At 42.6% G+C, this 16,391-nt stretch overlaps 1 protein-coding gene across 2 annotated transcripts in view; it reads right to left on the bottom strand.

Annotated features, from left to right (window-relative positions):
* Positions 1-6,335: 6,335 nt before the first annotated feature.
* The window catches only part of LOC135522639 (homeobox protein Mohawk-like), a 31,853-nt gene continuing 21,797 nt past the window's right edge, over positions 6,336-16,391 (bottom strand). For both annotated transcript variants that reach the window (XM_064949088.1, XM_064949087.1), the window contains 2 exons: positions 8,525-8,558; positions 6,336-7,724 (listed from right to left, as the gene is read on the bottom strand). In XM_064949088.1, the coding sequence (XP_064805160.1) occupies positions 7,535-7,724; positions 8,525-8,558 (224 nt within the window). In that variant the 3' untranslated portion in view covers positions 6,336-7,534. The remainder of the gene's footprint in view (positions 7,725-8,524; positions 8,559-16,391) is intronic.

Raw genomic sequence — 16,391 nt, 5'->3', positions numbered from 1 at the left:
AAGTCTCTTTCGCTCTCTCGCTCTCTCTCTCTCTCGCTCTCTCTCTCTCTCTCTCTCTCTCTCTCTCTCTCTCTCTCCTGGTGTGTTGCTCGTTCTTGATCTCCTCACTTGTGACCATTTCTCAAGTCGAAACAACCCCAACCCTCCAGCGCATGTACTAATAAGTCCACTCAACCTTTTTTGTTTTAACTTGACATGATGTATCATTTCCACCCCTTTGTTTAAGACCGATGCGTTCAAAAGACTGTGAACACGTCCACCTGATAATTCATCTAAAACGGCGCTGTTTGGCCGAAAATAGCAATTTTGTGTTGTTTCTTAAAAATCTAACTTTTTTTCTCAACATTGCTCATGGTTTTTATGAACGATAAAGACAGGAAATGTTGTTACTGCCTTAGGTTAGCTTACTGAGCAGCAGATTTAGAGACTAGTTACCGCCTCACATCAGCATTGGAACCAGGAGAAGAGTTAAACATCTGTGGCTTTAAAACAATAACAAAATGATGGAGACAAAACAATTCCAGTATTCATCCCTCATACTCAGACCAATAGAAAATACCTCTTTTTTTAATCTTAACAGTCATCCTGCCCCATTAGTTTAAGAAATGGATAAGAAGTGAAGTATCACACTGAGATAACAATTCATATATTACATAATTCCTTTATGATTCTAAATGAACTCTTCATTTATTATAGTAAGGAGTCTTTGGCTCTGTGTGATTCACTTGATGTGATTCTGTAATTCTGTGATTCGGCTCGCATACATCGCACCAAATGTGGATCTGCTGATTGCTCAGCACGCTGTGTTTTAGGGACCACCTGCTGTACGAAGCAGATTTGCGGGTGTTAACATCTCAGTGTTGAGGTTAACAGTGTTGTGCGCGTTATATATTTGAGTGTTGATTCTAGTGGGGTTAACACCAGTGGGATTGAAATTGACACCACCAACGGTGAATAAATGTGTTAACCAGGTGGTGGTGTTGTTACTAGACAGTGTTGAGTTCATTTCCGTAAACTCTCTCAGAGTTAGGGTTGCTTTTTAGATTAGCTTGTTTTAATATCTATGTTTCTGCATGCGCATCGATTGATTCATTGATCTTATACTACACAAAGATAAATAGCATACATTTTTCTAAACAAGTCCACTTTTTTCACCCTTTATTGAAGTGGTCGTGCCAGTTTAGATGGCTCAGGTAGTCTCTTATCTCTCTTCCCTACCTTGGCATGTCATTCTAACTGCAGATTGCGGGGGATTAAAAGTTCCAATTGTTGGCTATCCGAACTCTGGCTGGATTCCAATAGGAATTACGTAACACTTTGCAAGCCAGCATAATATGATTTGCCAATGTGGCCTGCAAACCAGGTATCAGACTATTGTGTTAGGGTAAAACTAGCTGTCGAAGTATGGTATTGTCAAAAACAAATTCTGTATTTTCATAAATAATTACATTTTTAGGATAAAATCTTCACTTCTGCACACACTTGGTGAGCTACAGGACTGAAAGCCTTGGAATGCGAACACAGTCATGCGTGGTACTGGTACATCTAAAATTCACTCGAAAGGCTCCCTGGGAAATAAATATACAAATAAGGCTTTACACCAGATAGAAAACAACACCCAACAATGAGTTAGTGTGACACCACAGGTGTTAATTCCCTAACAGTGAGAAAGTGTAACAATAGCTTTAATAAAGTGTTAACTTAAGTTGGAATTTGCAACCCTCTTGGGGTGTTAGTTTATCAATACTTTGAAAAATGTTAGTTTAACACTTATAATTATATAATTACTAATAAAGTATTACATTTAGCACTTTGGGTGTTAAAATTCCGATCGTAAATTTGTTGTGTAAACATCTGACTGCCGACGGTACACACTCGGTTTTCAAATTATGCTCAGAGGTGCTTAGTACTCTCGGCCAGCAAACGCTTTTGGTGTGTCTGAGCCCTTATATTTAGTCTTTAGGCAAGTGCATAACAGTCTGTTTCAACAGTTTAAAGACTTTGTCTATGTCCCAATTTGACCCCCTATTCCCTATTTAGTGCACTATTTTTGATCAGGGCCATGGGACTCTGGTAAAAAGCAGTGCTCTATATAGAAAATAGAACCATTTGGGACACATCCTTGAAATGTCATCACCTTTTTAACCCATTGACTCCTGTGTGTCTTGTCGACACTCCTTATCATGAGAGCTGAGACTCCTACAACAGTATCCGTGTGACCTTACATGGCTTTGTTAGCTTCCTCACCTTTATATGATGTAAAAACACTTAAAAGGGCACATTGAAAAATGGCAAAACACCCATGCAGCAGAGGAGGCTGCTGAGGGGAGGACGGCTCATAATAATGGCTGGAACGGAGTAAATGGAATGGCATCAAACACATGGTAATCATGTGTTTGATGTATTTGATACCATTCCACTAACTCCGCTCCAGCCATTATCATGAGCGCATCTTCCCCAATTAAGTTGCCACCAACCTCCTGTGACATGCACCTGCAGTTGATCAGTACCAGTCCCATTGCTGAGAAGATATTGCAAAGCCGGACATTTCTGAATAACAAGCGGAATACTTTTTTCTTCAGATTTGTCTCCAAGCATACTGTGTATGAGTGGAAACACAACAAGTCTGCATCCCAAATGCCACTCTATTTCCTTTATAGTGAATTTATTTTAGCCAGAGCCCTATATAGGCAGTACAGTGCCATTTGGGATGCAGAGAAGGACTGACTCTACTGAACGTACTGTTGAAGCATCCTCTCCTCTGCAAGGTAACTAATTACTTCAGTGTGGTGAAGGTTGGAGTCCCTCATCAAATAAGAAATACTTTACAATTTGTTTTTAAATGATTTTCAGGAATAAAGTCTTTGGTTCTTGGATTTCATCCCGTGTGGTTTTCCTCTGAGATCCATTCCTTTTCTGGCTGGGTAAAAACAAGGTGATCTGGAGTCTGTCAAGTAAAGTTGTCTGCCAAGCGCCTAACATCTCTTCACTTGTCCGTCTCTCGATCGTGCGCTCCGAGATAACAGCTCTTAGTTCCGCAACGCTTTTCAAATCTTTCAGCAAATGCGAGTCTTCAACTTCAAATCCTCCAGACAAACACCAAACCTGAGTCCCAAATGGCCCTATGGGTCCTGGTCAAAAGTAGTGCACTATATAGGGAATAGGGTGCCGTTTGGGACTTACCAGGAAAAAAGAAAACATGATGGAATATCGCTTAATATTTTCGATGGAAACTATTGCTCAGATGTGGATGTTTGCCAGGCCACTTAATGAGAGATGAGAACAGAGAGACGGGTCAAAACACCTGATAGAATTATTTTGGGACGTGTCCGGGATAGCTGCCTGAGAGACGAGAGAGAAAGGGAAGGGGGGATGGAGCGAGGGGGGATGGATGGAGGGAGGGAGGGAGGGAGGGAGGGAGGGAGGGAGGGAGGGAGGGAGGGAGGGGGAGAGAGAGAGCGCTGTGCTCCAGTTGGCTCAGGGATCCAGTACATCCCCAGTGGTCCCTTGCTGAGCCGCTGGCCCCTCAAAGAGCCCTGGCCTGATTGGTCCTGACTGATAGATGGACCGTGCGGCGAAGGGCTTTCCAGGACCAGGCAGCATCATGCAGTTTGTGGTGTTGTGTTCACTGCCATTGGCTTGGGAAGGACTCCGTTGGACTCTATGTTTCTGTATACTCTCTCTCTCTCTCTGCCTCTGTATGTTTCTCTGTCTCTCTCTCTCTCTCTCTCTCTTACTTTATGTCATCTCCCTTTCCCTACCTCCCCTCTCTTTCGTGCGCCGTCCCTGGAGTGAGAGGGCCTTGGCTCCGCGGCAGGGCTCAGGATAGGGTGGCGAGCAGAGCGATGGCATGGTAGAGGCATTAATAGAAGCTAAAGAGGAGAGGCGAGGGTGTAGGCCCTGCCGCCAACACCAAATCCTGAGGACAAGGACACACCTAGCGTCTCTTGCCACGAATTCACGCTTCCTCCAACTTCACTGTGGAGGGGAGACAAACTTTGCTGCATGATCCCTGCACTGTATCAAAAGCATTGTACAACTACAACGCCACAGTTAGTCACTGTGATCTGTATAGAGAAAACAGATCTCCATTAGTCCATATTGAAATAAGTTGATTTGCAGAATGCACAAAGATCACACAACTGTCTTAAGGCACTGTTTGAGAATCCCAATGAAGTCAAAAAATACCATTGATACCAAACACAGGGGCCCAGTTCAACTGCAAATCTGCGGCGACAGAGACATCCCACTGATGTATACAGTGAGCTGTAAAAGAGGGGTTGTCTGATTTGTTGGTTTAGCCCTGAAAATGCTCTTTAGAAAGCCACACCCCTCCTGTATTGTAAATAAACATGTCTCACATTGGGAGCTGTTTGTGTTTCTGCTGTTGAATCATGGTTTGCATCCCAAATGGCACTCTATTCTGCACTACTGCCCTATTTCTGGGGCCCTGGTCGAAAGTAGTGCACTATACAGGGAAAAGCATGCCATTTGTGACCTAATCATCGGAATTAAGACCTTTAGAACAGCGGGCGGGTGACGTGTTTCACTAAGGAAATTACATTACATTATTCCTGCTCTAGTCCCTTAAATCTATTTCTATTTCGGGGCTTGTATGTCTTTTGGGTTTCAGTATGTACTAAACAGAAACCAAAGACAATTGCATTCAGCGTAATTAATGGGGTGACCTATACAGAATAATTCTGAGAATTAAGCTAAAGACGTCAACACTCTGTTTCAACAGAGGCCCAATCAGAGATGAATTGCTACATTATATTTTTGCGAGGCTTTGTGTTGCGGGAATTATCCAGTCAAACAAACACATTGCTGGGAAGGACCTCTTTAACCCAGAATGCCAAAAGTGCAGGTTTAAATGTGTTTTTAGCAGATAACAGTGAGGAGTTAATGTTGCAAAACCAAACTGTGGTGAATTTAGATTTATTTTCAAGTGCTGTTTAAAAAATATATATTTTAATGTAACGTTTTGGTATAGTGATGCAAGAGTTTCATATTTTTGATCAGAGTAAAAGTTGATAGAAAAATAACTCAATGGTTCAAAAATGATTCATAAAAGTTTATATAATTCCCATGAATATATACTGTATGTTTTATAGAGTCCCAAATTGAGCAAAAATATCAATATCATACAATTTCTTCAAAGGTTTATTCATTGTTTTGTGGAAGTAACCATAGATTAACAAAATAAATGTTTACATAAAAGCAAAATCAGACAATACAATGAGATATTATGCATTTGGTCATTGGATAACAATCCAGTCTCTATCAAAATGTTTTAACTCATAACTTAACAATAAAAAAAAACAGACTATTCTCACCAACTTATTTTTTTACAATCCTTAATAATTTATAGATTTTCTCAAATATGACAAAAGTGAATTGCTTTCCGTTTGTCAGCATCTGTTTGAAAGCATGAGTTTCTGCACAGAAACAAATGTACAGTACTGGACCGAAGCCTCGGGGTACATTTAGTTTGCCGACTGATTCTGTGTCCCTACAGGTTGTACAGGTAAAACAATGGCTGTTCTGTGCCTCTGAAGCCTCAACACATTGTTTCCCCCTTCAAATCAATCCCATAACTTCTCAATGATGACTTTTCTTCTGTTTCTTCCCACTGGAGAACAGAGAGTTTAAAGTGCAGCTTTTAACGGTTTGCACATTCAAGAACAAGAGTCATGGCTACAAGTAGCTTTGTTCAGCTCTTCTCAATCACCCCTTGACCACAAGCACAGTCTAGGTTGTCAAACAATGGGCCCAAACAGCACAGAGATTTTTTTTTTTTAAGTGTAGATTTTGACACATAAACAGTACCTTGAAGATATACAAACAGTTAGTGAGTCGGCAGAAAATGGCTGACTAGTTACTATAACAGTCCAACTTGATTTCTCTCAGTTGTGTACTTGGCATTGGGTTGCTACAATGTAAATAACATACTTTAGAAGTATTTAAGGAGGATTCTTTCCATTCGGTCACAAAAAGGAACACAACGCGTTAAGTAAAACTTTGATACAGCAGAACAACCACTGCGATAAACAAACTCACAATAACAAATACTTGAACAATTGCTTTGCTGGCTGACAAAGAGATAATACTGAAAAGGCTATTTATTTGTAATTTTTTGAGCAAGTCTCCCTCTCTCTCTCTCTGGCTTCTTGTAAACAGCACATTGAGTGTGATTTAGAACAGCTAAGCAGGAGTGAGTGTAGGATTAAACGGCATGGTGAGCTAGGCCGGGATTCAATCAAACCCGCCTTAGCAATGTTTACTCAGTGTCTTTATGTACAATATCCATCCGGGGGGAGGGGGAGGGGGGGGTCGCCCTGGTCATAGTTGTAGGTTTTTATACATAACCCAAGACCAGTCTGTGAATTCATTTGACCATTGGAAAAATAGCCACTGCATAAATACTGCAATCCGAGTTGGATTGAATTGACCTCCTAGTCTTTTTTTACACTGTTGACGTACCTTGTTCTAAACGATAACATGTAAGGGAGCAACACGGCACTTCATATAATACTACACTGATAACAGACAGGAAAACATCCCTTTAGTTCACAGCCCTCTTTGATTAAACAGATATAGCACTGTGCCGACTAAACCTCCCGTCCGTGTGTGTGTGTGTGTGTGTGTCTGTCTGCTTGTCTGCCTGCGTGTGTGTGCACGTGAGCATGCCTGTGTGCTGGTGCTTGGTCAACATTTGCTTGCGCTTTCCAGTTTAAAAACCTTGATAAGGATCCATCCCCTCTCAGAAATAAAACTCCCAAGGCCGAGCTGTGGAAAACATGATGGTGGTTGTGACTAACGACAGCACAATGGATCTGCTGGTATCCTATCCATTCTAACCCTCAAGTGCTAGGTGTTAGTGTGTTTGGCTGGAGTGAACTTTATCTATATATTCACAGTTATTGTCTGTTTAGTTTCATTTAATTTAGTCACACACTGCTTTGTGTGTGTGTGTGTTTGTCTGTCTTGATAAATTAGAACAGTACAGATATTATTTAAGGTCAGCTAAATTCATTCACGTTGTAAGGCACATATCATGGAGGGAGGGAGTCCTACAGAAGAAGCTTATAAGACCATATTATTTTGCCTCTTCAGATAGTCCTTTATGTTCCCAGAGGCACTCTGTACATTATTAACCACAATGGGTGTGATGCTTTGCTTCCAAAAAGGCACTTTGGCAAAAGTACAATACAAATTTCGGAGTATAAAAAAAAATGAAATTCAGATACATCAAATAAGTTAACATAACAAAAGTGTCTCGTTCAGAACTGAACAATGCAGCTAACGATGATCATGTCAACACCTGTCTAATGCATGTGATGCAGGTCAAAACACAACCCACACACGAAATAGGATGTCTTCAGTTCTGCTGCATTTTTACAGACAGAAAAAAGAGAGTACTTGTTTCTTGTTTTTGACTGTCTCTTCCAAGTGAATTTTCAGAGGGAAGGTTGGTGTTGCATAGAGAGCAGAAGGGAAGATGAGTTGGAGACAGACGACTCCGTGATAGGCGCTAGTACTTCTGCACCAGAGGCACTTTGACAGTCTTTACTTCTGATATATGAGAGGACTTCTGGATGATGCAGCTGGTCGTCCCTGATCCGCCGCTGTCCTTTCCCTGCGCCAGGTTAGTCAAGGCCATGGCTGCGTTGATCTCCTTCCAGTACGTCTCGTCTTTGCCCCGCACCTTCTCAACACCCCCACTGAACATAACACACAGAGAGACAACGAACGCAGAGTTAGAGAGAGATGAACGAACACAGAGAAGAGAGAGAGAAGAGAGAGATGAATGAACACAGAGAAAACAGAGAGAGAAGAGAGATGAACGAACACAGAAGAGAGGAGAGAGAGATGAACGAACACAGGAGAGAGAGAGAGAGAGAGAGAGAAGAGATGAACGAACACAGAGAAGAGAGAAGAGAAAAGAGAGATGAATGAACACAGAAGAGAGAGAGAAGAGAGAGATGAACGAACACAGAAGAGAGAAAGAGAAAGAGAGAGAGAGAGAGAGATGAACGAACACAGAAAAGAGAGAAGAGAGATGAACGAACAGTGAAGAAAGAAGAGAGAGAAATGAATGAACACAGAGAAGAGAGAGATGAACGAACACAGAGAAGAGCGAGAGAGATGAACGAACAGAGAGAAGAGAGAGATGAACGAACACAGAGAAAAGAGAGCGAGAAAGAGAGGAGAGATGAACAAACAAGAGAAGAGAGAGATGAACGAACACAGAGAAAAGAGAGAGAGAGAAGAGATGAACGAACACAGAGGAGAGAAGAGAGAGAGATGAACGAACAGAGGGAGATGAACGAACAGAGAGAGAGAGCGAGATGAACGAACACTGAGAAGAGAGAGATGAATGAAGAGAGAGAGAACAAATGCAGAGTTGAAGGAGGTGAGGGAGCTCTACAAGTAGTTAATAATCATAGAAAGAGAAAAAGAGAAAAATCGATGTCCAAAGGAGCATGAAAACATACAGAAGGAATCTGTAAAATACACTCACTTGTCACATTTACTTGATCCATGGTCCATGGTTTCTGAAAGCACAACAGAAAAAGAGGTTCATTTAACGATGTACACCTTGGGGTCAATGAGGATTGATTAAGGACCTAGTTTGAGGGCTGGTGAGGAGTGCATGGGGGTGTGTGTGTGTGGGGTCAAATCTGTGCTGCAGTAACATGTGTTTCTCTGTTTCCACTTCTGATTCAGATGCAAAACAAATAGTAGCCATGTAATAATGGCCAAATCTTAACTAAAAAGGCACCGTTAACACTCAAATTTTGACATGAATAACACAACTGCACTTTCTTAAATATTTTTTTTATATCAAACTGCTTATACTTGTATTTTCATTTGAAAACAAATTAGACTGAGAAAATATGATCGAAATGAGAAAATAGGAATTAAAAACGAGACAGGGAGAAAGGGGGAATAGAGGAAAAGCTAAGTAATTAAGAAAGAGACTTAACTTTCCACATTCAGACACAGGAGCTGTTTATATCTCATAGAAAAAGCATTGGTCAGGAATAAAACAGCGAAGTCAGCAAACAATGAAAGCTATCAGTTCAACCCATCTGTTTAAAACCAGGTCCATCTAATGTTCTGTGCTCTCACCAGCCAGACCTGTGTGTGTGTGTGTGTGTGTGTGTGCGTTGAGGTAATGGTGGCACAGCCGCAGAAGGCCTCTTGTACTCTTACCACCTGCCAAGCTGCAGAGAGCTTCGAGAGGGGGTAGTGGGTAGAGTGGTGATGTGAGGGGGGCAGGTTTGGGCTCAGGGCTACAGCAGCCTCTGCCTAGCGGTGAACTCTACCCAGTGATGATGATGACTGGCTTGGCACCCTCCATTAAAAGAGATCTGGATTTCCTGCTCATAAAGACTCCAGGCACACCCTTCGAAAAACATACAGCCAGGGCCAATGAGCTGCTTTAAGGAGGGAGCGTGCAAGGAGACAAAACTAAGAGGCAACCTGTGAGTGTCTGTCTGTCATTGTAAAATAAGAATTTGTTCTTAACTGACTTGCTTAGTTAATTAAAGGTAAAAAATAATAATAATTGAGCTGAGCATTAGGCAAAACCAGGCGACTGATTGGAGGTGAGGTAAGGCTCTCTTTCTCTCATTTTCAATTTAAGGGATTTATTGGCACGAGAAACAAATGTTTACATTGCCAAAGCAAGTGAAATAGATAATAAACAAAAGTGAAATAAACAATAAAAAAAAATACACTCACAAACGGTCCAAAAGATTACATACATTTAAAATGTAATATTCTCTCTCTCTCTCTCTCTCTCTCTCTCTCTCTCTCTCTGTCTCTGTCTCTGTCTCTGTCTCTGTCTCTCTCTGACGCCAGCTGCTTTCATTCAGGATGATTGCCCTCCCAGATCGCCCTATAGACAGAGAGGCAGGGAGGAGAGGCAGACACTTGCCTCGCACCACATTTCCCGTAAAGAAAATGTTCGTAACATGTACGAGTCCCTTTAACGAGCAGCCACTTGTACCGCCACCACTGCAAATCATCGCCGACTGGGTGTTTGAGTTATTAGGTTACTTAGAAACCATGTCCTTGCTTCTTCCTGTAAGGGTCTCAGAACCTCATTGGTCGACACCGGAGAAAGGACACGCGGTGCACGCCGCAGCCGTTTTCTAAAGACCTTAATCTGGAGTCTAGACTAGATTGTGGACTTCAGGAAACAGCAGAGGGAACACCCCCCTATCCACATCGATGGAACAGTAGTGGAGAGGGTAGTAAGTTTTAAGTTCCTCGGCATACGCATCACAGACAAACTGAATTGGTCCACTCACACAGACAGCATCGTGAAGAAGGCGCAGCAGCGCCTCTTCAACCTCAGGAGGCTGAAGAAATTCGGCTTGTCACCAAAAGCACTCACAAACCTCTACAGATGCACAATCGAGAGCATCCTGGCGGGCTGTATCACCGCCTGGTACGGCAACTGCTCCGCCCACAACCGTAAGGCACTCCAGAGGGTAGTGAGGTCTGCACAACGCATCACCGGGGGCAAACTCCCTGCCCTCCAGGACACCTACACCACCCGATGTTACAGGAAGGCCACAAAGATCATCAAGGACAACACCCACCTGAGCCACTGCCTGTTCACCCTGCTATCATCCAGAAGGCGAGGTCAGTACAGGTGCATCAAAGCTGGGACCGAGAGACTGAAAAACAGCTTCTATCTCAAGGCCATCAGACTGTTAAACAGCAACCACTAACATTGAGTGGCTGCTGCCAACACACTGACTCAACTCCAGCCACTTTAATAATGGCAATTGATGGGAAATTATGTAAAATATATCACTAGGCACTTTAAACAATGCTACCTAATATAATGTTTACATACCCTACATTATTCATCTCATATGTATACGTATATACTGTACTCTATATCATCTACTGCATCCTTATGCAATACATGTATCACTAGCCACTTTAACTATGCCACTTTGTTTACATACTCATCTCATATGTATATACTGTACTCGATACCATCTACTGTATCTTGCCTATGCTGCTCTGTACCATCACTCATTCATATATCTTTATGTACATATTCTTTATCCCCTTACACTGTGTATAAGAAATTAGTTTTGGAATTGTTAGTTAGATTACTTGTTGGTTATTACTGCATTGTCAGAACTAGAAGCACACGCATTTCGCTACACTCGCATTAACATCTGCTAAACCATGTGTATGTGACAAATAAAATTTGATTTGATATGATTTAGACAAGGAATACAGAATCCTGCAGGGCCACAGTATCCCCCCCCCCCCCACACACACACATTAAAAATAAACTGTAGTAAATACTACAGTAATGTCCACAAAAACACTACAGTCCACAAAACAACATTATTTAACTGAAGTAATACGACAGTATTTAGTTTGCATATACCCTGCCCATTCCCCTCCCACATATCCCAATTTGTGCCACCCATAAGTGAGAAACCTACATACCAAGTATAGACTATATTGTGCTAGTTCATTCCCCAGGCCTATCCACCTTCCTATAAGTTGTGGAACATTTGCTCTTTCGGTATTTGTCAGGTAAGTTTCCTCAAGGAGAAAGCCCCCACTTCATGTCAAAAATAATACAACAGAAATACTCCAGTAAATACCTCCATAATGTCCACAAAACCACTTCTTGCCGAAGGAACCCCCTCCCAGGCAAACCGGCGACCCAGGAACCCCTCCTCATACATACCACCCATCATACAAAGTGACATTTTCACATATTTCTGTACCATCAAGTGAATGATAATGGCAAGGAGAAGTAATCAATATTTTTTAAATGCATAGATTTGGTAGGTAGTTTTTCATTATTTTGACCTCCCCACATTAGAGTTGGAAGAGGAAGTGTAAACTCTAACGTAGCCTATTAGCTAGAAAGGTGACTCCAAACAAATTTTCACTAAGAGCAGCAGTATAGCAGGTTAAACAAAGGTTAGCCATGTGTTGGCGAAAATGTACGTCCAAGTCAATAAAACTTACCAGCAGCCAGCGGCACTTGCCACACGAGTAGCCTATTCACAGGTGCCTTTTCAAAGCCTGTCAGATACTACAGTGTAATTGGCTCCAGTGACTGTCATTTACTCAATGTTAGGAGTTGAGAAATAAAGTTGACATTATCAGAAAGAAGATATTCTCCTCTTTTCTGCTGAAGGTATGTAAAAAAAAAATAAAAAAAATGTTGTTGCTAGCGATGTTCATACATTTAATTTTTTTTTTTGGGGGGGGTCAATTTTTATATACAGTATATATATATTTATTTTTTTGCAGTTTTGGCTGGACACCTGAGAACGGCGCCGGAGGGGATGGCTCCTAACCAATTGTGCTCATTTGTGTGTTTTTTGACGTTGTTTGTAACTTATTTTGTACGCAATGTTTCTGCCACCGTCTCTTATGACCGAAAATAACTTCTGGATATCAGAACAGTGACTCACCTCGTACTGGACGGCAATGTTTTCTGTAACGTGTCGGACGCAAAGGATTTACTGCTGATACCGGACCAGGCCCAAATCCACAGGTCCGGGTGCCTTGTGAGAATGCCTTCGGCGAGTGGGTAACCCGCCTCTACCATCTGTCCTATTCGCCAATGTGCAATCACTGGAGAAAAAACTGGATGATCTCCGTTCGAGACTATAAGACCAATGCAACACTAAAAACTGTAATAACTTAAGTTTTACCGAATCGTGGCTAAACGACGACATGGATAATATACAGATGGCTTGGTTTTCCGTGCATCGGCAAGACAGAACAGCTACCTCCGGTAAGACAAGGGATGGTGGTCTGTGTCTATTTGCCAATAACAGCTGGTGCGTGAAATCTAATATTAAAAGAAGTCCCAAGGTTTGCTTGCCTGAGGTAGATTATCTCATGATAAGCTGTAAACCACACTATTTAACAAGAGTTAGGCCATATGCAAATAAGAAAATGCTCATCCATAGGCGGTGCTACTAGTGGCCAGGGATTTTAATGCAGGAAAACTTAAATCCGTTTGACCTAATGTCTACCAGCATGTCACATGTGCAACCAGATGTAAAAAAAACTCTAGACCACCTCTTCTCAACACACAGAGAGACGCTTACAAAGCTCTCCCTCGCCCCCCGTTTGGAAAATCTGACCATAATTCTATCCTCCTGATTCCTGCTTACAAGCAAAAACTAAAACAGGAAGTACCAGTGACTCGCTCAATACGGAAGTGGTCAGATGACGCGATGCTAAGCTACAGGACTATTTTGCTAGCACAGACTGGAATATGTTCCGGGATTCATCCAGTGGCATTGAGGAGTATTCCACATCAGTCACCAGATTCATCATCGACATCGATGATGTCGTCCCCACAGTGACCGTACGTACATACCCCAACCAGAAGCCATGGATTACAGGAAACATCCGCACTGAGCTAAAGGGTAGAGCTGCTGCTTTCAAGGAGTGGGACTCTAATCAGGATGCTTCTAAGAAATCCTGCTATGCCCGCTGACAAACCATCAAACAAGCAAAGCTTCAATACAGGACTAAGATTGAATCCTCCTACACCGGCTCTGATGCTCGTCAGATGTGGCAGGGCTTGCAAACTATTACGGACTACAAAGGGAAGCCCAGCCGAGACCTGCTCATTGACACGAGCCTACCACATGAGCTAAATGACTTCTATGCGCTCTTAGAGGCAAGCAACACTAAAGCATGCATGAGAACACTAGCTGTTCCAGACGACTGTGTGATCACGCTCTCCGTAACCAATGTGAGTAACATTCACAAGGCCGCAGGGCCAGACGGATTACCAGGACATGTACTCAGAGAATGCGCTGACCAACTGGCAAGTGTCTTCACTGACATTTTCAAACTGTCCCTGACGGAGTCTGTAATACCTACATGTTTTAAGCAGATAGCACCATAGTCCCTGTGTCCAAGAACACCAAGGTAACCTGCCCAATTGACTCCAGACCCATAGCACTCACGTTTGTAGTCATGAAGTGCTTTGAAAGGCTGGTAATGGCTCACACCAACATCTTAGAAACCTTAGACCCACTCCAATTCACATACCGCCTCAACAGATCCCCAGACGACGCCAGCTCTATTGCACTCCACACTGCCCTTTCCCACCTGGAAAAAAGGAACACCTATGTGAGAATGCTGTTCATTGACTACAGCTCAGCGTTCAACACCATAGCGCTCTCAAAGCTCATCACTAAGCTAAGGACCCTGTGACTAAACACCTTCCTCTGCAACTGGATCCTGGACTTCCTGTCGGGTCGCCCCCAGGTGGTAAGGGTAGGCAACAACACATCTGCCACTCTGATCCTCAACACGGGAGCCCCTCAGGGTTGCGTGCTTAGTGCCCTCCTGTACTCTCTGTTCACCCACGACTTCCCCAGGAGACTGAAAAGATTTGGCATGGGTCCTCAGATCCTCAAAAAGTTCTACACCTGAACCATCGAGAGCATCCTAACTGGTTGTATCACCCCCTGGTATGGCAACTGCTCTGCATCCGACCGCAAGGTGCTACATAGGGTAGTGAGTACAAACAAGGGCACTGTGTTCATCCACCTCTGGCCTGCTCGCCTCCCTACCACTGAGGAAGTACAGTTCCCGCTCAGCCCAGTCAAAACTGTTTGCTGCTCTGGCCCCCCAATGGTGGAACAAACTCCCTCACGACGCCAGGACAGCGGAGTCAATCACCACCTTCCGGAGACACCTGAAACCCCACCTCTTCAAGGGATACCTAGGATAGGATAAAGTAATCCTTCTCACCCCCCCCTAAATGATTTAGATGCACTATTGTAAAGTGGCTGTTCCACTGGATGTCAGAAGGTGAATTCACCAATTTGTAAGTCGCTCTGGATAAGAGCGTCTGCTAAATGACTTAAATGTAATGTAAATGAGTACGGCCCAGAACATCACTGAGGCCAAAGCTTACAGACATCTAGGACCTCTATACCAGACGGTGTCAGAGGAAGGCCCTAAAAATGGCCAAAGACTCCAGCCACCCAAGTCATAGACTGTTATCTCTGCTACTGCACGGAAAGCGGTACCGGAGTGCTAAGTCTATGTTCAAAAAGCTCCTTAACAGCTTCTATCCCCAAGCCATAAGACTGCTGAACAATTAATCAAATGGCCACCAGTCTATTTACATTGAACCCACCTCTTTTTTTTACGCTGCTGCTACTCGCTGTTTATTATCTCTGCATAGTCACTTTACCCCTATCTACATGTACATACTACCTCAATTACCTTGTCTAACCTGTACCCCCGCACATTGACTAAGCACCGGTACTCCCTGTATATAGCCCTGTTATTGTTATTTTATTGTGTAACTTTTAAAAACTTTTTTTTTACTCTTATTTTTCTTAAAACTGCATTGTTGGTTAAGGGCTTGTAAGTAAGCATTTCACAGTACCTGTTGCATTCGGCGCATGTCAGAAATACAATTTGATTTGAGATGGAGATAGAGAGGGAGATGAAAATCTAGAAATAGAGAGAGATTAGAAATAGAACAAACCACCGCTTGGATTTCAGGTTTCAACTCTTTAGCACATTCCAGAAAAATCCTCAAACACTTGTCAGGCCAAATCTCTCTCTCCTTCTTTTCCTTTCTCTCTTTTGGTTCTTATCTCTCGCTTCATCTCGAGTCTCTCCTCCTCTCTCACGCTCCCTCTCACTCATTCCGTCTCTCTTTATCAGTCTCAACGGTGTTCTTTCTTTCTGTCTTTCTCTCTCTCTTTCCTTCTCTCTCTGTCTTTCCTCTGACTGAAGTGACTTGCAGTAACACGCTAGATTTAAGGTGCTTCAGATTGACCCTTCTCAAGCAGTCCAGCCAAAACAAATGCAATTATGTTTCTCCCTTTGATTTCACGAGGAAAAACTAGATCTGTTATATGTCAAGAACTAGCATTTCTTCCACGGCGTCACAGGCCATTTAAAAGCCTTGAAATTATAACAGCGTTTTTTCCCCCTCTTCTCCTTCCTCTCCCTTTCTAGCTCTCTGACTTTTGACCAGATTGACTTTATCTGACTCTATCTGACAAATATTAGGCCTCATTCTCTTACTTTGATAGACTGGTGTAATACATGACAAGAATTTGCAGTGGTCTACTCTACATTACTACTTAGTGAAAATTTCCCAATGGATTTCGATAATTTCCTGGTTAGAAAAAGTGGAGGCACAAGAACATAAGCTTGCTTCCCCTATTTTGATAGTGGGCGAGCAGGCACTTGGTTTGCTCTATTGCTCAGGTGTCAATTGCTTAAGCTAGCTAGTGCTGTCGACTCCACCATATTCCATGTATCTCAATCTATTCTCTCGGATTAATACCAGTGCTAGAGACAGGATTGAGACTGATTCAAATATCCTCCGT

Source organism: Oncorhynchus masou, chromosome 30 (genome assembly GCF_036934945.1).
Source record: "Oncorhynchus masou masou isolate Uvic2021 chromosome 30, UVic_Omas_1.1, whole genome shotgun sequence".
Classification (NCBI taxonomy): Eukaryota; Metazoa; Chordata; class Actinopteri; order Salmoniformes; family Salmonidae; genus Oncorhynchus; species Oncorhynchus masou.
Note: the sequence above shows the minus strand (reverse complement) of the source record. Positions and strands in the feature narration are given on the sequence as shown.